We start from the raw sequence: 21166 nt of genomic DNA, 5'->3' as shown, positions 1-21166 counted from the left end.
TCGTGCATTTTTATCGTACCGTGTGTACGCACCATAAGATGAGCATGTGCTCTAAGACTCTAAGAGTCCATGTCTCACTTACCTTAGCAGTGCGCTAAATGGTTGCGTTGTATTTCTAACTGCCTATTTCTTGCAGGTACCTGTGTGACTTCATTTACTACACCTCTTTGTACAAGAGCCATGGCAAATCTGTGTTCATCCATGTGCCTCCTATAGGGAAACCGTATACATCAGAACAACTGGGGCAAGCTGTCCAAGCCATTATAAAAGTCATCCTGGGCATGCTGGAGCAATCGGAAGACCAGATCAACTGTGATCACAAACATTGATGAGCAACATTTTTTGATTTTTTTTTTTTTTTTGTCAAACTTAATCTATGTATGTGGAAAATGCATCAAGCACACTGAAAAAAAAAAGCACACTTCTTTGTTTATCATGGGGCAATGTACCAACTGATGATCTTGTTCTAGGGTTCTTTCACTTGAATACAAAATAGAATTTTATTTTGTGGGGAACAGCAGCTTTTTCCATTTCATCTGTGAGGTTGGCTACCATCAGGGCCGGCCCTGACCAATTTTAATACCCTTGGTCAGTGGTTCTCAAACTCGGTCCTTAGGACCTCACATAGGTCACATTTTCCAGGTCACCCATCAGGTGCACAGGTGTATTCATTACTCACACATTTTAAAAGATCCACAGGTGGAGCTAATGATTTTACTTGTAATCCTGTGAAGAGACCTGGAAAACATGCACTGTTTGGCATTCTGAGGACCGAGTTTAAGAACCTGTGCCCTAGGCAAGATTTTAGCTGGTGTCTCCAACCCCTCCTCCCCACCCCTCCCTTTGGAAATATATTCCACTTCAGAGTAGTTTCGCACCAACATCTTTGGGGGTGAGAGAGAGAGATTTTCGCTGGAGCCTCTTAAATTTCACTTAATTCCATGTAACAATATATTAATGATGATTGCAAATTACATAAAATTGAAACTAGTAAAAGTGTATACATCATTTAATCTATATTTTCCTATCTTAAGTTATTATGCCATTAGTAGTTGACATGCCCCCTTATATGCCAGAGTTCCCTCATGCCCAAACTTATATGCTATCACTGCCAGTCAGTGCTTAACCCCTTCCCATTCGCCCTTTGCTTACGTTGTATACAAAGTACTGGCAAGCCAATCTGAGGTCTCAGTCTCATTGTGACTCCGGATACTGGGCGGCAGATCACTTCTGCAAACACTGAGCAACATCATGGATCTCTACCATGCACTCCCACTGCCAAAGCCCCATCTGATCCTGCCCCTCTTCAAACACTTGCTCCTTGCTGGCTGCCTCTAGCTTGCGGCCGCACGCAACCAGGACATCTCTCACTGACACTCCATAATCCTGGACTAGCGATTTCTTCACAGCCGGCCACTTTGGTGCAACTGCCTGGTGTATTCAACTTGACAACAGGGGAGGTGGGCAGAACAGAAGAGGTATGTTGCGGCATTCACAATCAGAAGTTAGAGTAACGGCCTCTGGCTAGCCTGCCTCTGAGCGTTCTGTCTGAAACTAAATCGCCTTTGCCTAGGACCAGCCCTGGCTGCCGTGACAGTGAGATTTCCCTCACTCGTTTCCCAGTCATTAACAGTGACCGGACACACATTTGATTCTACAGGCACTGTTAGGAACTATTTGGGAGACAACATCGTTTCTCTCGCTGTGGGAAAACATTTGCAAAATGAATCCTAAAAGCAAACTAGATTATGACAAGAAATGTTGAGATTAATGTAATGGGGGTGAGATCATTTATTTTGTTTTAGTGTTTTATTGTTCTGCTGTTCAGGCTTCATGGAATATTCATAGTATACTTCTATATTTAAACATTCAATGTGCCATATAGTTGTATATGTACAGTGAGATACTCCTGTACAGAAATGTCATTATATACAGAAGAGGACAAAGCATTTGTTATGTTCCCTTTGGCCATGAGAGAGCACAGGAAAAGCGTGTGATGTATGCATGTTCCCTGGCTTTATCTTCAGTCTGGTTGCATTGTGATCTTAGCTCTTTCCTGGTCTCCTTCATATTTGATAGCTGCTCCCACTTTCCTTCAGTCCACAGCACTTGCAAAGAAAGCCTATTGTTCTGAAGTAAATATATAATCATACTCAATACAAGGCAAACTATTAAAATGTATTTTATAATCGAATTACAAGCTACTTGCACATTCAAAAACATTGCTTAGCCGATTTGTCATTTGCAATGTATTTTACAACCTCTGGCTACAACAGTTTATATGCCCTATTCAGGTAAATCTAGCGGGACAATCAATTTGAATAAAAACATGGTTGATATCCCAGGGATTATAAGCAGAACTGCCATTAAATATTCTACATATTCTTCATGTATTTCTAAATTACAAAAAAAACAGGCACTTTTGTATGTAACTAGTTATTTCACAGTCTAAAGGTATATACTTCTATGCTTGAAGTTTCTTTAGAATGTATCTTTGCCTTTGATCAAATGAGCAGATCATATCCAATAGGGATTTAGAATGTAGAATATGCAGAGCATATATGATATGCCATGTTATAATATGTTGTATAAGATTATTTCACGTATGTGTCAGAAAAGTTTTTATACTGGACTGTATACAAATGGACTGCTTTTAATCAGGGCACACTGCAGTCCAGTACTTAGTGTGGTGAGATCCAGTATATCAATTACTTCACTTAGAGGAGTAATTCAATTAGAGGTATTAAAAACGGTGAAAAAGAGAGGTAGCCTCGTGCTTTATCACCTGAGGCTGTTCAATTATTCTCCTGCACTTCCCATTTTTTCTTACAGTTCATTAGACTGATCACTGCCCCATACAGATATTGGCTTGTAGAACTGCCTTTGTTATCCAAATCCCTTACTGTGAATCTGTTGTTATTAGTAGGCAGTGGCGGCCATTGTGTGGGAGGAACCAATATTCAGACTAAATTCAATTGGGACCAGTGTCTCATAACCATTAGTCAGGCCTCCTGAAAACTAGTTATGCTGTGTTTTGTTGATGTCACTAGTACTGAATTGATGGTCTGCATTCTTTTGTGTATTTTGTTTCAGCCCACAAAATTACTGCTTTCATCGTATGCATTCACCAAGTGATTGGTAAATACATACGATGGCAATCTCTACATTTATTGTAAATTATAGCTTTATAGAGATGTAATTTGTTTTATTATACTACTAGCTGACTGCAACTTCACTTTTGCACAGTGAGCGTTCCAAAATCTAAGGAGATTGTAGTGCTGCAATATCTCAGCAACAGGACTTCCCAAAGAACATAAAAGCATTAATTATCAACCAAATAAATACAATTTAATATTCTGAATTGATCTCTTGAATTACTGTATTTGTGTATGTTAAACCAATTATGTGCTTAATACTAGAAACAACATATGTCCATAATTACTTGGTTGTATACATACAGTAAACGTAACAAATAATAATATTTGACTTTTTTTTAAAAAAAATTAAGTAATAGAATATGGATGTATTTGGTTGAGATCAGTTTCTTGATTCCACCATAATATTATATTGCTGGCTTTTAGGATGTCCATTATGCAAATAAAATTTATATTGACACTGACTTCTAGAAATGATTGACCCTTGCTCTGATGCAAATAAGAATTGTAATACCTGTGACACAACCTGACCCACTTCATCAGGGGATCATAATTTGCTCTTATATGATCTGGCTTTCTAAGTGATAAATTAACCCAGTTAAACTGGTATAAAACTTGGCTTATACATTACTGATTAATAAATGAAGCTGAGATTTATGCTGCCAGTAGAAAAAAAGAGCAGACAAATCTTCCAGAACAAATGGAGCTAGTTAAGCTCTGTCTGTACTAGAAACTGCTGTTGTGAAACACTATACTGCCATACTTACTCTGTTTGTACCTTTGATAAATGGTATTAAATTTCAAATTTCTAATGGTCTTGTAGATGCTAATGTCTTATTCTGTAGTGTCCTTTATAGAATGCGATATGGGCATTAATGTAATTGTAAGGGAAATAAAGATAACAGTGCTTCACCTACATTATAGTAGATACCAGAAAGATTGTTTTCCTTAATTAGAAATGGTTACTATAAACCACAAAGGTAACATTTAAAGATATTTAAAATATTGTTTTTCATTGCTATAATATGATAAAACTACATTTAATTGTTGTTGTAAACTGTCTAACACAATGATCACTCTCGAGTTAATTGTGATACGTTACTTATGCAGACTTAGGCCCTGATTCAGAGCCGGACGCTCTGACCAGAGCGCTCGCTCTGAATCAGGGCCCACCTCCATTAAAATGGAGCGTCCTCCTGGACGCTCGTATAGCTGTGGGTCACCACCCACAGCATATACGAGCGTCCAAAAAGATGGTCGCGATGGTCTTGACCATCGCGACCATCGGACTTGCGAGTGAAACCCTGTGGTCTGGTTTCTCAACCGCAAGCCCTGGAGTGATTTTGGCTCTATCAGAGCCAAAATCACTCCCACTGACATCACTAGTGATGTCAGTGGGGCCGGCTTCAGACGGTAGGCGTTCCCATAGGAACGCCTCCGTCTGGCAGGCACGCCCACCAAAGGGGGCGTGCTGTCAATCAACATCGACAGCACGCCCCCTTTGATGCGAGACTCCGAGCGAAGGAAAGTCCTTCGCTCGCCGGGTCTCGCGCATGCGCACGACGGAGCTCCCTCCGTCGTGCGCATGCGCAGTGGGGAACATCGACCCACTTGCGAGCGTACTGCCGCTCAAGAGTGGGTCTGAATGACCCACTTAGTACTGATCTTATATTACTTTAAAGGTGTCAATGTGTTTAGCTATTAATAATAGGAGCAATGTGTAAAGCTAGCCACAGACATAACGATCTGCACACGATGAGCCGATGTGTACGGTTTCCCTTGAAACTTTCCCCGGCAGCTCTGCACGCGATCTCCACACGATTTGGTGTCCAATCATCAAACTATCTCCTGCATCCAGACTTTCACAGTGCAACGTGTCCCAGATTGTCAGATCTGCCCTACTGCACGGCAGATCTGACGATGAGATGTGCGACCAGCGGGGACGCGCATCGTGATCGTGAGTGGGGACTCACGATTTGCTCTCAATTTGGCCATATTTTACACGATCTGCTGTTCCAATGTGTCGGAATCGGCCAGATCGGGTAAAATATCGCTATGTGTGTGGCCAGCATTAGAGCAATGCTTCTCAAATCCAGTCTCCGGGATACAAAAACAGTGCATCTGCATCTATTCTATATCTACTTGCTGGAGCACAGATGTATTCAATACTGACTGACGCATTTTAAATGATTTGCACACTGGTGGTTCTAATTATTCCACTTGTGATTCTGTGAGGAGACCCAAGGAATGGATTTCAGAAGTACTGTGTTAGAACAGTGTTTCCCAACCTGGGTCCTCAAGGCACACTAATAGTTCATGTTTTAGTGATATCCATGCTTGATCACAGATGGTTAAATCAAAATAACTGAGGTACTAATTAAGACACCTGTGTACAAATACAGCTATCCTTAAAACCTGGCCTGTTGGTGTGCCTTGAGGACCGTGGTTGGGAACCATTGTGTTAGAAAAAGACATTCTATACTCAAAAGAAATAAAATAAACCAGAGCTTCACCTCTATTAAAGTAGATCCCACAAATAATGTTTTCCTTAATTAGAAATGGTTACTATGTAGGACAAAGTTAACAAGAATATTCAAATATTTAATCATATAATAGCAATAAAAACATAAAAAAAAAAATTAAGGGTGAGATTTAGAAGCTGGACTAGCACATCCATCTGGAAAACAACCAAAGTCTCTTAAGATTGTCTTTTTCTAATAACCAGCAGCATCACCCCTATGTAGTGACCTATAGCAATTTGAAGTTTAGAATTTAGCTTTACATTACACTGGTTTCATATGTCCAATATTTTTTTGCAATTAATGTAATTATGTCTATCTTTATAAACCTGCTTTGCTTCAGTGTTTACCTGGTCTTTAGTTCTAGGAGTTGGAAGATTTTGAAATCTCAGGTATTTTTCTTATAAAGTACAGTACATTTGTGAACATTACACAACACAAACTATTTGTTTGCAGTGCCTTGTATTGCCAAATTTTGACCATAACTTAGGGTAACTTAAGGGCTGTAATGATTTTTTGTTATTTCATTGTTAACTGATTCTACAATTTAATTAAAATCTGTCAGTTAAAAGAAAAGTGTCTGTTTATTTTGTTAGTATTCAATTTTTGATCAATTTACACAGCAAGTGTAAAATATTTACTCTTAATTATGGTAGAGTTGATTGTAACTCGTATATCAATCAAGACAGTAATCATCACGTGAATTGGATAAAGTGTGCCATATAGTCAATTCCAAAGATTAAGAAGAAATTGATCTAAGTTGGAAGTGTACGACGAACAAGCACTCACTATGGAAAAACAGTTTCTTAGCAAAGGGTATGAAGAAAATATTGTTCTAATAGCGAAGGAACAAAATCGAAATATAGAAAGAGGAGAAATATTGAAAAAGAAAGAAAAAATAATACCAAAAATAGAAAATGAGATATTATTCATAACTAAATATACCTCACAACACAGGCAATTAGAAAATATAATTAAGAAACATTGGAATATACTAAGAAAAGATCCCATTCTTAAAAGTCATCTAAGAGGGAAACCCCGAATTGTATACAAAAAGGCACAAAATCTAAAGAACGTACTAGTAAAAAGTGCTTTACCTGTTGATAAGAGATTGACTCGGATCCACTCAAAGGGCTTCTTTAGATGTGGCACATGTAATATGTGCAAAAATTGTAAAACAGAAAATAAAATAACGGAATACAAATCTAATGTAACTTCTAAGTGTTATTCTATAAAAGATTTTATTATATGTGGTAGCAAAAATGTTATATATCTTTTAGAATGTGAGTGTGGGTATCAATGTGTTGGCAGAACGGGTAGAATGCTTAAGGAACGAACATCTGAGCATATAAGAAATATCAGAAAAGACTGAGAAACATAGCGTTTCCTTACACTTTAAAGAGGAACATACATGTGATGTAAGGAAATTAAAAAGTTTCTGCGGTATTAAAATCTGTAAAAATAACTGGAGAACTAAAGATATGGAATCTGCTTTAGCAAAATTGGAAATGAGGATGATCTTTGAACTAAGGACCTTGACACCGAGAGGTCTCAATATGGATTTTGAATCGAAATGGTTCATATAAGTTATTCCGTTCTATTTTATTCACTGTATTAATTGTATATTTTTTTAGGTATAGGTACTTCTTATATACATATTTTGAGGAGATATATATTTTTATGAGACTATTTTATATTTATATATTCATTTATCACGGTTTTATATTGATGGTGATATATGTCAGCATAAGCTCAGCCAGGTTATGTCTAATAGATGATTGTACCTTATTTTTATCATAGCATTTGTTGATTACATATTAAAGTATGTCCCCTCTCTATTTTATGCTTTGTGAATGGACGAGATGTGATGGGATTGCCTGAATAGGTTAATCGTATGTTCTGAAACATCCCAGCTGGTGAATTAAATCCATAAATACGGCTCCGTGATCTGATTGCTACGATTGGTCAAAATACTCATGTGACCGGAGATACCGGGGGATAAAAAACCGGCTTCTTAGTAGATGCGGCACGTCTTGAAAAAGGAGGAAGCAAGCTCCGAAATGCGTTGACAGGGTGACCGCCACAGTAAGACCACTATCCGGAGGAAAAAGAAGCAGCCCTATATGTTTTCCATCACATCCCCAGTCTGCAGTGCGGATGTTCATTGATGCGGCTTCACTTCCCTGCCGGAGTGGTGATTATTAATTGACTTTTAACTCTGCTCACAGCGGAGATTTCTGGACTTTTTTATTTTATTCTTATTTTTAATTTCTTCATTGCGTGGAGAAGATTCCCGTTATTCATGTATTTTTATTAAAGAGCATGTTTGATTTATACACCCGGTGTTTATGCTCATTAAATCTGGGTTGTGGACAGGCTTCTCTGTGATTCCTACACTTCGAGTTTAAAAGAAAACTTGATGTGAATTCGAGAAAGGATTAGAAAGTACGTTTCAGTCTTATAGACAAGTATCCATATTTCAACTTTATATCCAGCCTTAAGTGTAAAAGAAACCTTTCATGACAAGCTTGATAGAAATATAATGTAAGTGTTGTTGCTACGGGGGATCCATTCAGCATATGTTGTGTTTCCATATAAAGATACCCATATGTGCACACCTGTTAGAATCTTAAAGTAAGTGAGTTCCTTACGGAGAGGAGAAAGAAATATCAGAGGAAAAGCATCATCCAGCGCTGATGTTCCAAGATCTTGTTATTTTATTCTGTATTAGAGTATTGGGTGTACTCATTTTTGGAATTGGTCTGCAGCTGTTTTTTGTTTGTAGAGGCGCATAGTGTCATACTCCAGTTTGTAAAGAAATCACCATTTCTCCTACTTTACATGGAGTTTCAAACTGTTTTTAATAAGCAAGCTGCTGAAACTTTACTGCCGAATTGTGTTTTGAGACTGTCCTATTTATACATGAGAAAATGTGGTCCAGAGGAAGGGTTTATCTTCTTTCTCTTTCATAAGCGCAAGCAGTGTCAGAATACATCAAAGAGAATCTGGAAAGAGGGTTCATTCACCTTTCCACCTCTGATGGGTTATATTTCATTAACAAAAAAAATGGGGGCCTATATCCTTGCTTTGACTATAGTGGTCTGAATTATATTACAGTCAAGAACTGGTACTCTCTTCCTTTGACCTCAGTGGTTCCCTTTATTCAAAATATTTTTATTTTTTTTTACAAAACTTGATCTCCAAGGAGCCTACAACATAATCGATATTGGTAAGGACACAAATGAAAATCCTCTACAAGTACTCTGTAATGCGGTTAGTACTCTGCAATACTCAAGCAGTTTTCAAAATTTTAATTAATTTTTTTGTGACATGCTATACAATACTGTGAAGGTGCGTGTACTTGGACAATATTATTATTTATAATCTTGATTCCCATCGCAGACAAATAAGAGAGGTGCTCACTCATCTATTCCAGAATAGTCTATTTGGTAACCTGAAGACATATTTCTCCAAAGTCTGCACCATACCATTCTTCGGATATATCATTTTGGGAACTGGCATACAGATGGATCCTTAGAAACTACAAGATAACCTCCAGTGGCCTCAACCTACAGTACCAATCTCAAGGCAATACAATTGTTCCTTTGATTTGCTAACTACTACTGCACATTATTTAAGCTTAATCCACTTTTGTCTTGCCCATTACGTCTTTTTTTTAAAGTGTGTCCGCGGTTGCCATGTGTGAGCCTGACCTTTCTAATACTGTACTTGAAGAGGATCCTCCTTCCACCATTTGCGTGCCCTCTGCAAATGTGGGGATGAGCAGCACAAGTCAACATGCTGATGTAGAAATCGAGGATGCTTTTGTGGAATTGCACGAGGAGGATATTTATGTAGTTGGCGATAACAACAAGGATGATGAGGATGTTGATGGCGAGGATGTTTGTGTAAAAACTGTAAATCAGGCAATAGTTGTTGCCCATGGTGGGAAAAATTCCATTGTTGGCATGCCTAGGCAAAGGACCAAAAAATCCACATCTCATGTGTGGAATCATTTCCACCCAGATCTGGACAACTTTTGCCAAACCATTTGTAACCATTGCCATGTAACATTGAGTAGAGGTAAGGACCTTACCCATCTTGGAACCTCCTCCCTGTTTCGACACTTGCAGCGCATTCATCAAATTGTAAAGGATATTGAAACTTTGGACTGATTGTTGTTCGTTTTTTTTGTCCCTAGTGTCACCTAGCTGCTCCCTTCTATCTGGACCCAAGCGCTTGCACTCTCCACCACCAACACTTGCATCATCATCAACATCCTCATTCATGATCGGAAGTAGTCCTACATCCAATATCATAAGGAATGACTCCTCTCCTATCCATTGTTCCTCAGAATGATCCTTGAGTGTTACACCTGCTGCTGCTGCTGCTGCTAGGAGTGGATCTTCATCCCAGAAGGGGACCAGGAAGAAGACTACTTTTAGTAGTTCAAGAAGTTCAACCAAACAATTGACTGTCACACAATCCTTTTCATTGGCGAACAAGTTTGACAGCAAACACCTAGTTGCACAGCGGATTATTGACGCCATAACAGCTATTCTGGTATTAGATGTGCGTCCAGTATCCGCCATTAATGCAGTGGATTTTAGACAGTTAATGGAGGTCCTGTGTCCCTTCTAGATTCCTTTTCTCTAGAATAGCAATTCCCAATCTGTATAAGGACATTAAAAAAAACCTTCTTAGTGTCCTCCGAACTGCCATTGTGTCCACTTAACCACAGATATGTGGACAAGAGGGACAGGGCAAACTAAAGATTACATGACTGTGACAGCCCACTGGGTAGGTGTATTTCCTCCAACAGTGCAAACAGCAGCAGCAGCATCTAACAAATTCCAGCTCATTCAGAGGCAGGCTACTCTGTATCATTGGTTTCACTAAGAGGCATACCGCTGAGAACCTCTTAGAAAAACTCATGGAAATCATTACAAAATGGCTTACCCCACATGGACTCTCAGGATTTGTGATTTCTGACAATGCCAACAATATTGTGCGAGCATTACATGTGGGCGAATTCGAACACATCCCATGTTTTGCTCACACAATGAATTTGGTGGTGCAACTTTTTTTTTAAATGACAGGGGCGTGCAGGAGATGCTCTCAGTGGCCCGAAAGATTTCTGGACATTTTCGACATTCAGCAACTGCGTGTCGAAGATTGCAGCACCAGCAAGAACTGTTGAATATGCCCTGCCATCAGCTGAAGCAAGAGGTAGTAACTAGGTGGAATTCGACCCTCTATATGCTGCAGCGGCTGGAGGAGCAGAAAAAGGCCATCCAAGACTACACTGTGGCCTATGACATAGAGAGAGGAGAGGGAATGCGCCTTAGTCAACTGCAGTGGAGAATAATTTCCGTGTTGTGCAAGGTTCTCAACCCCTTTGAACTTGCCACATGTGAAGTTAGTTCAGACACTGCCAGCTTGAGTCAGGTTATTCCCCTAATCAGACTTTTGCAAAAGCAGTTGGAGAAAGTGAAGAAGGAGCTTAAACTGAGTGATTCCGCTAAGTATGTCGGACTTGCAGATCAAGCCCTTCATTCGCTTCAAAAGGATCCAATGGGAGAGTACTTACTGGCTGGGGAAGGTCTTGCTGGGGCCAGCTTCCTGGTGCTCTTGGTGGGCCTGAGGTGGTGGTAGGCCTGGTGTCTGGACTGTGGAAAAATAACACTGTAGACGCTGCAAGTGTCTTTAAAAATTGCAGTGGCACCTTGTGCTAAGGTTTGAGTTTGGCTACGAACATTTGTCCTTGAGCTCATTCACTTTCCAGCTGCCGCACTCTGGGAACAGCTTCCAGCGATCCTAAGCTTCACGTGGAGGCAAGTGGATACAATCCCTGCTGCTGAAAGTAATTTCTATTCCTCCCTCCAGAATTTGTCTTCTGTGGATACTTACTGGGAGTCGATGCGGCAGTTCAGTTTGCCGTGAACACAGCCGGCCGGTGTGTATCATGTGCGTTTGTTGTCCGGACACTGCCTACATATAGCGGCTGTGAACTTTTGGATACAATATAACCACCAAAGGGTAATTACCATTAGGTGCCTAAGACAGATAATATAGCGGGTGAGTGCGATGCTATCAATTCTATATTAATTGATATCTAAGACTGCCAATGTCGCTAAACTCCGCTAAGTCTGCCTAATTGGTTTCCTCTTTGGGATTAATTGAGCTCAATAATTTGTAACTATCTGGGACACTTGAAGTTTGTATAGCTACTCAATCAAAGATTGACATCTTTTCTTTTGCAATCGAAGCAAATTATATATGCACACTTTTTGCACTAAGATACAATTAATGGGTACCATTGTACAATTATATATATTTTTCATGGAAAACTATTTTTTATATATATGTTTGTCTATGTGTATGTAATAAATTGTGATTGATTTTTGATATATGTAAGCTAAGCGCTGTTGTATGTTTTTTCTTAACACTGTACCGTAAGTTTGCCTCAAAACCGTTTGAAAATAAGTAAACCCCTACTGTACAATTTCTTACCAGAACCCTCAATAACACAACAAACAAATACTGTATCCTGAAAGACTGTACAACAATTGAATACCAATAAAGTACAAAAATCTTGGCCACATGTAACTATGGAGTTCATTCAGACCCGCTCGCTAGATGCGATCGCTCGCTCCGAGCGTATGGAAATTTGGCTAAGTGATGTCAAGGCAGCCGCTCGCAGGGCAAGTCATAAGCACTCCCACTTTGTTTTGGCGAGCGATCACTTTTTGTTTGTAAACGCCCACCAGCCTTTCTAAAGACGCCCACTTGCGTACGTCATCTCCAGGAAGTGCATGAAACCATTGGTACATCGAGCAGCATCGAATGCGATCACAGCGCTTGAGGTTGACTATACCCTGCTGCAAGCACTTCAGTGCAAAATTCCACCAAGTGACGTGAATTATGACGCTGCCTTTTAATTATGCACGCCTCTGAAACAGCGTTGCATCACTCAGGCACGCCTGCATTCGCCTCCTCCACTCCCCCGATAGTAGTGCCCTGCCCCTGTTACCACCTACAAATGGCCTCTCCTGTCACTCATTCAGATGGGCTGTCTATGCTGGGCGAGCGAGCCCTTCCAGACCACTCGTAGTGGTTCAAGCACGCGCATTGGGATGCATATGCATGCGCAGATTGGAAATATCGGCCGCGGAAGTGCGAGCGGCCGCTTGCAAGTGGGTCTGAATCAGGTCCTATGTACAGTACTGAAGTTACTGGACAGTACTTTGGCCACATTTCTACAGTACAACATGATGACTTCAAGTGACAATGCAGCTAATTAGTGAGGGAGAGGAATCAGTAGCAGGAAAACAGAAGTACAGTAATAATACCACTGTATTCTGTATTAACTGTACATTAGGTCATTGGTACGGCCACACCTGGAATACCGTGTCCAGTTCTGGAGACCATGGGGTCTATGTACTAAGCAGTGATAAGTGACAGAGTGAAAAGTGATAAGTCTGTGATAAGTGCCAGCCAATCAGCTCCCAACTGTCATTTTTCAAACACAGCCTGTTTTTTCTGCATAAGGGGATCACAACTGGGGCCTGCATAAGGGAGACCACTAATGGCACTGCATAAGGGGGATCACAACTGGGGGCCTGCATAAGGGAGACCACTAATGGGGGCCTGTGTAAGAGGGATCACTACTGGGGACATTGCATACTGGGGGTACTGTATAAGGGGCACTACTGGGGGCCTGCATAGGGGGGACTGCATTAAGGTGCATATGGAATGGAAAGGAATGTTCAGAGTGACGAGATAGGGGTGTGTGTCATATTGACACGCCCCATTTTTTATGTGGCCACGCCCCTTGTGATCACACCCATATTTCCCAACACGCGCACATAGGGGGTGGGGGCTCCATTTTTTTATTTGCCCTGGGCTCCACAGACCTTACTCAGAAATTGCTAACAGCCATGCACACTATCAGTGCTATGGCCGCTTATGGTCACGCAGTGTATAATTTACACACGCCCCTGCAAGGGCATTGAAATGCACTGGTACGCCTGCGTTCGCCAACCATCCCCCCCCTGTCACCACCCACAAACGACACTTCCTGTCAATCGCTCTGCAATGGGAACTGTGTTTGCAGAAGTGATGCAGACCTTGAGCAATTGATAGTTCGCGCAGAACGCAACAATTGACCGATTGCGTGCTTATTAGCAACTGCGTTCCTTGCTGAATCAGACCCTCTGTGTCCACTTCCTGTTATTGACACAGATGAGTTCAGCACAACTCTACTAGTGACTTTTAATTTTGGGGTAACCTTTATGTAGAATTTTATAATTGATTTCTTGGTACGAACTGGAAGCCTAATGATTGTTAACCTGTACATGGACTTTCCAAATATCTTGAAAAACAAGGTGTGGGAATACGACTTTCCATTGTGTAATTTCTACTGTCATGTCACCCAGATTGGAGAAACATCATATATGTGTAAAAGGTATTTGGGCTGCGATGCTGCAGCAATTTAGGGTGAGTTGTCTATCGGTATCCTATAATTTAGGACCTAATTCTGAGTAGCACACAGTGTCAGTGCAGCACCAGTTGGCCAATGTTTTAATTCTGTGAATGCATCCCAGTTGCACAGCGCATGCTTCCCAATTGTTAGCACTCAGAGACGTTGAACAGGATCAGACACATGGTCTTTGGAATTCAGGGGGCTCTCCAAGGAAGTAACTGGAGGGTGGCTAAATAGAAGTGGGAAGTGGTGGGCATGTTGAGGCACAACCACTCACGTAGAAGGCCATGGTCAGATAGAGAAACTACCCCTGTATTTGGGCTGGTGCAAGTTTCGATGGTGTGTACGATGGTGCATCCAAATATGGACTTGTACTGCCACAAGATGCTGTAAGTGGGCGTCTCAGCTGAAGCATTAACATAATGATGCAGAGGCAGCTGTGGAAAAAGGTGCTGCTGTGGCCACACCAGCGTGGAAGTCAGAATTAGCTTCTTGGTCTTTTAAAGGTGAGGCAATGATTGTGTGTATTGATTTAAACATAATTAGGGATGTGTGCCGACCCCTGTGTTTTGGTTTTGGATCTGTATCTCCTTAGTTTTTTGGATCAGGATTTGGTTTTGCCAAAATCGCCCTTGGGTGTTTTAGTTTTGGATCTGTATTTTCTTTCAAAAATGTATAAAAACTGCTAAAATCACATTATTTGGCCTTTTTTTGTACCTACAGTATTATTAACCTCAATAACATTAATTTCCACTCGTTTCCAGACAATTTTGACCACCTCACAGCTCACAATATAGTTTTCATCCAGTTAGGCCCAAAAGTTGCACTAAGCTAGTTGGCTAACAAAGCTAAGAAGTGCAGAAGTGGGCAGCACAAACACATGGCAGTTCAATGCCCAATATGACACATAAGGAAACATATGTTTTCATTAATCAAGAGGCCTGAGGGAGATGGAGTATGTATGTAGTTGAAGGCAGGGAAAGGAAGGGTTGATTATTAGTAAATTTAATGAAATTTTTTGATTCCGAAGTAAATTTATGAGGGGGGAAGGAAGGCATTTACAAAAGATACAAAAAAATAATGAAATCATTCACATCATTCACTTCAGTCCTTGCCCCAGAAGAATCATTGAGTGCTAGGCCTGCTGCTGCTGCTGGGAGTGGATCTTCATACCAGAAAAGGACCAGGAAGATTACTAGTAGTAGTTTAAAAAAAACAGTTGACTGTTAAACAATCCTTTGCAAGGGGGAGCAAGTATGACAGCAGTCACCCAGTTGCACAGCAGATCACTGGCACCATAACATCTATGCTGGTATTAGATGTACGTCCAATATCCGCCAGTAATGCAGTGGGTTTTAGACAGTTAATTGAGGTCCTGTGTCCCCGCTACCAAATCCCATCTAGATTCCGCTTCACTAGAAGAGAATTCCCAGCATGTACAGGGATGTTAAAAATAATACTTAGTGTCCTCCAAAATGCCGTTGTAACCACTGTCAACTTAACCACAGATATGTGGACAAGCGGAACTGAGCAAATGCAAGATGACTGTAACAGCCCACTGGGTGGGTGTATTGCCAACAGCAACAGAACCATCTCAGAAATAGCAGCTCATTCAGAGGCAGGCTACTCTGTGTATTACCGGTTTCAATTAGGGATGTGCACCAACCCCAGTGTTTTGGTTTTGGATCTGTATCTCCCCTGGTTTGGGATCTAGATTGGTTTTGCCAAAACCTCCCTTCCCTGTTTTGTTTTTTGGTTTTGATTTTGGATCTGGATTTTTTCTTAAAAAATCATAAAAACAGCTAAAGTCCATAAAATTGGCCTATTTTTGTTCATACGGTATTTATTTTAACTTAATAACATTTATTTCCACTAGTTTCCAGACAATTTTGACCATCTCACAGCTCACTATATTGTTTTCATCCAGTTTAGGCCCAAAATCTGCACCAAGCTAGCTGGCTGGCAAAGCTAAGCGGCAGCAGTAGGTGGCACAAACACATGGCAGTTCAACTTCCAACATGGCACATAAGGAAACAAATGTTTTTATTATTCAAGAGAGGCCTGAGGGAGTAGGAGTATGTATGTCGTTGAAGGCAGGGACAGGAAGGGTTGATTGGAATAATTTTTTTTAATAAATTTACTACCAAAGTAAATTTATGAGGGGGAGGAGGCATTTCCCAAAAATTTTTTTTACTCATTCACATCACTCCTTGCCCCAGAAGAATCATGCCTGCTGCTGCTGCTGCTGTTGGGGTGGATTTTCTCATCCCAGAAGGGGACCAGGAAGACTTCTAGTAGTGCTTTCCACATGAAATAGCATTTCCCTACCTGTACATAGACATTAAAAAACATAGTTAGTTAGTGGCCTCCAAACTGCACAAAGATATTAAGGGGTACATTTAATTCACTAAAGTGAGAGTTTTTACAAGTGCGTTTTAGAAGTGATGTTGCCCATAGCAACCAATCAGATTCTACTTAACATCATTTACCTAGCACATTCTAGAAGATAATAGCTAGAATCTGATTATCTGCTATGGGCAAGCAACATCACTTCTAAAACTCACTTCTAAAAAAATCTCACTTTAGTAAATTAAATTTACCCCTTAAGATCTTACGTTGTGTCTTTCTTGAGAATCCTACCCCTGCTTCTGTGGCTAGGAGTGGATTTTCATCCCAGAAGGGGACCAGGAAGAGTGCTTTCCAAAAACAATTGACTGTTAAATAATTCTTTGCAAACCTTCCGAAAAAGCATTTTCCAACCTTTACAGAGACATTAAAAAAATTAGTTAGTGGCCTTCAGTTCAAATTGCCGTTGTACCCACTGTCCACTCAACCAGAGCAGATATTGTGGACAAGCAGAACAGAGCAGCAAATGCAACATTTAAGATTTAAGGTTTAATTAAGAATTCTTGAGCACCATACCTGCTGCTGGGAGTGGATTTTCATCCCAGAAGGGATGAAGACATTGTTTTTTCTTCCCAACGGACACAGATCTGAAGAGAAAGAGATACATGTAAATAACTACTGGCAGGAAAAAGAGACAATTTGGAGGCCCTTACACAAAACTGCCTTTGCTTTACTTGAGCTGCCATCCTTTCAGTGTGTACTCAGAAAGAGTTTTTAGCACAGCCGGGAACCTTGTCAGTGATTGGCTTGAGACTACTTCCCCAAAAGTGAAAAAGATGATGTCCATCAAAATGAACTACAAATTCTACAAGAAAGACCTTTACCATCAATTACGTGCAAAAATTACAGAGGCACATGTAATGGTGGATTCCAGGGGGGACAAATTAATATTATGTGAAGAGGATGATGTATACATCACTCCAGATTATACCATCACCCAAGCCTAGATCGTCATCCCATCCTGTGTTATGTATAAATTACAGCTGTGATCCCTGTTAGATTGGGGATTCATTGTCCACTTTAGTGGATGTGAGCTCCATTTTAGTCCATATCATCACCACACCCCCTACACATCTTCTGACCTGGGCTACAGGAGGAGCAGCTGCACTCTGGAATATGGTTGCATGGAGTTGCCCCTCTGCCTCACTGAAATTCAGGTAGAGGGGCCATGGGTAGGGACTGGGAGTAGGGAACTATAATCAGAGAACGCAGTTTTAGCTGCTTTATTCCATTTTTTAAACCATATCCTCTATTTTCACCTTTCAAAATGTTTATGCAAAACTCAGCAGAAGCGTTTTGTGATGCAATGGCTAATGCGCACACACACACTATAATAAAAACTGATTGATTTAATTAATTTTTGGGGGGCACTTGGGAGGGAAAGCACCCAAACGAGTCAGCAGCCTCGTGATAAATGACACAGGCAGCTACATTGCTGATAATTGTGGCTGACGCGCTTACACATACACACACACACAAAAAAATTATTTATTAATTGAATTAATTTTTGGGGGGCACTTGGGAGGGAGAGCATCCAGCAGCAGCCTCTTGATAAACGACACAGGCAGCATCCCTGCGCAGCTATGTTGCTGATAAATGTGGCTAATGTGCACACACAAAAATAAAACAGATTGATTGATTTAATTTTTGGGGGCACTTGGGAGGGAGAGCACCTGAACAAGGCAGCAGCCTCTTGATAAACAACACAGGCAGCACCCCTGTGCAGCTACGTTGCTGATAAATGTGGCTAACGCGCACACACACACACAAAAAAAAGATTGATTGATTGATTTAGTAAAATTTTTGGGGCACTTGGGAGGGAGAGCACCGAACATAGCAGCAGCCTCTTGATAAATGACACAGGCAGCACCCCTGTGCAGCTACGTTGCTGATAAATGTGGCTAATGCGCACACACACACAGAAAAAAAATACCTTATGTTTTTCACACTGGGGGGAAGCACCTCTGAATGAGGCAGCAGCCCCTTGATAAATGACACAGACAGCACCCCTGTGCACCTACATTGCTGATAAGTGTGGCTAATGCACACACACACACAAACAAACACAAAAATAGTTTTTCTTTTTTTCACACTGGGGGTGAAGAGCATCCCTAAAAGTGGCAGCAGCCCTTTGATAAATGACACAGGCAGCACCTCTGCCCACCGACGTTGCTGATAAATATGGCTAAGGCGTGCACACACACAGAAATAAAATACTTTCATTTTTTCACACTGGGAGGGAGCACCCCTGAATGAGGCAGCAGCCTCTTGATAAATGCTTATAAGTGTGGCTAACATGCACACACACACACAGAAAAAAAAATATTTTTTTTCACACTGGGGGTGAAAAGCACCTCTGATGGACAGAGCACCCCCTGACAACACAGCAACACAGTCAGCCAGCCCCTATGGACAGGACACCAGCCAGCCTCTCTATGGACAACAGCCCAACCCCTATGGAGTGGACAGGACAACAGCCAGCCCCGCCCCCTATGGACATTAAGCAGCCAGCCCCTGAGTGACAACAGTAGCCAGCACCTATGCACAGCATCAGCAATAGCACAGCACAGCGATCACATTCACAGCCCCCTCCCTCTTCACTCTCCACATCCGGAATGAAAAATGGTGGTGATCGTGGGAACTTTTATACAATCCAAAACCCGCAAGAATCTGACAGTGGGACAATGACGTTTTGCCTCGTTTTGAGATCCGTGTCAGGTGGGAAAACCCAAGCCGACTCGGATCTGCCTCGTATCTCCTAAGTTTGGGTGGGTTTGGATCTCTGAAATCCGAACCCACTCATCTCTAGTGTCAATAAGAGGCATACCGCTGACGGAATTGGTATGTATTACTACCGGCCATAAACCCTGTGGATGAAATCCTGATGCCAGAAGGCCAGCATATGAAGATCCAGACTAAGGTAAGTAAGTACCCTAACCCTTTCCTCTCCCCCCCTAACCCTCCCTTAGGGCTGCTTAAACCTAACCCCTCCTCCCCGCACCCTAATCCTAACCCTCCCGGGGGATTGCCTAACCCTAACCTCCCCCCACGGTGATGCCTGACCCTAACCCCCCATTCCCCTAGCCTAATCCTAACCCTCCCAGGGGGGTGCCTAACCCTAAGTCCCCCTGAGATGTTCCTAAACCTAATTCCCCCCCTCCCTTCTCCTACGTTCGGTATGCTGGGCATTGGGATGTTGGCGTGGGGCTAATGATGTCGGGTGGCAACGGCACCCCCCCTCGGCCGGCGCCCCTGGCGAGGGCCATCCAGGCCAATAGGAAGATACACCCCTGTCGGGCTGACATGCAGGCCAACCTGACGATCTCGTCAGGTTGCTGCATGGGGGAGAGAGCCCGGCGCTGAACGATATTGTTAATGATATCGTTCAGCGGCTGTGCTCAATGTCATGAACGACATTGAGCACAGCCTGCCGGGGACAACACTACACGATATCGCTCAGGGAGCATATCGTGTAGTGTGTACCCACCATTACTCCCTGACCCCCACACATCTCTTCTCCCTGACTGTTCTCTCTGAACTCTCACACACATGTTTTCTCCCTGGCACACATCTCTACTCGCTGACCCGCATGCTTCTTTTCTCTCTGACTCTCACACATTTCTACTCCATGACCACTCAACTACTCTACCCTCCTTTGACTCAGACACATTTCTACTCCTTACCCTCTCACAAACCTCCTTGAATCTCAAACACACACAGATCTTTTCTCCCTGTCCCTCACACATCTCTTCTACCTGACACATATCTCTAAAGCTGGCCATCCACTAAAGACCGAAGTATTAAGCTAGGTATCCACTATACAATTTTCTGTCAGATATCTGTCCAATCTGGCTGGTTGGAATGAAAACCTGGTAATGTATGGGAGCCAATGACAGTCCATCATATGGTTTTAAACACTGAAAAAAGGACAAAAAAAATTGTTCAAATTGGTTCAGTATGCTGGGCATCGGGATTTTGTCGTGAGGCTAATGATAGGCGTCGGTATTTAGATGCTTATCATTAGTCCCATGCCGGGCTTTCACTGTCGGGAAGCCGGCGGTTGGCATTTCGACCCCTGGCTTCCTGACTACATCCCCTGCTGATAACCTTAGAATTAGCTTGCTATAGTTATAAATGCACAGGCTTTTACTCTAGTAGCAAATAGCTCCATTGGTAATGTGACTGACTACAAAGCAAGAAGGTGCCAAGTTAAAATACTAGTTATGATTGTATTTTAAATGAATGAGAATGTGAAGTAACTTGATATGATATAGTTAGAATTTACATGATTTAACTGCAGTAACAGGTGGCTCCATTGGTAAGATGACTGATGGCAAAGCCTGAAGATCCTAAGTTTGAATCCTGGGAATATTTGTATTTTAAAATAAGGAGAATGTGAAGTAGTTTGATTTAGTTAAATGCCACTGTTTCTCGTCACTCTGGGAACATTCCTTTCAATTCCAGTTTGAATACCAGGTATGACTGTATTTTATTTTATGGAGAATGGGAAGTAGCTTGATATAGTTAGAATTCACAGGCTAAGATACAGGCTAAGATACTTTCATACCTGGGATTCAAGCTGGAATGGAAAATTATTATCC

The 21166-nt window shown here is 41.5% G+C and overlaps 1 protein-coding gene across 1 annotated transcript in view; it reads left to right on the top strand.

The window, feature by feature from the left end:
* Positions 1-4722, top strand: part of LOC148532426 (pyroglutamyl-peptidase 1-like) — a 59471-nt gene extending 54749 nt beyond the window's left edge. The window contains exon 5 of the mRNA XM_088467839.1: positions 137-4722. Coding sequence (XP_088323965.1) covers positions 137-329 — 193 coding nt within the window. The 3' untranslated portion in view covers positions 330-4722. The remainder of the gene's footprint in view (positions 1-136) is intronic.
* Positions 4723-21166: the final 16444 nt, after the last annotated feature.

Source organism: Taudactylus pleione, unplaced genomic scaffold, assembly GCF_031769625.1.
Source record: "Taudactylus pleione unplaced genomic scaffold, aTauple2 ptg000077l, whole genome shotgun sequence".
In the NCBI taxonomy this organism is placed as follows: domain Eukaryota; kingdom Metazoa; phylum Chordata; class Amphibia; order Anura; family Myobatrachidae; genus Taudactylus; species Taudactylus pleione.
The sequence above is the reverse complement of the archived record's forward strand: the minus strand, read 5'-3'. Positions and strand labels throughout refer to the sequence as shown.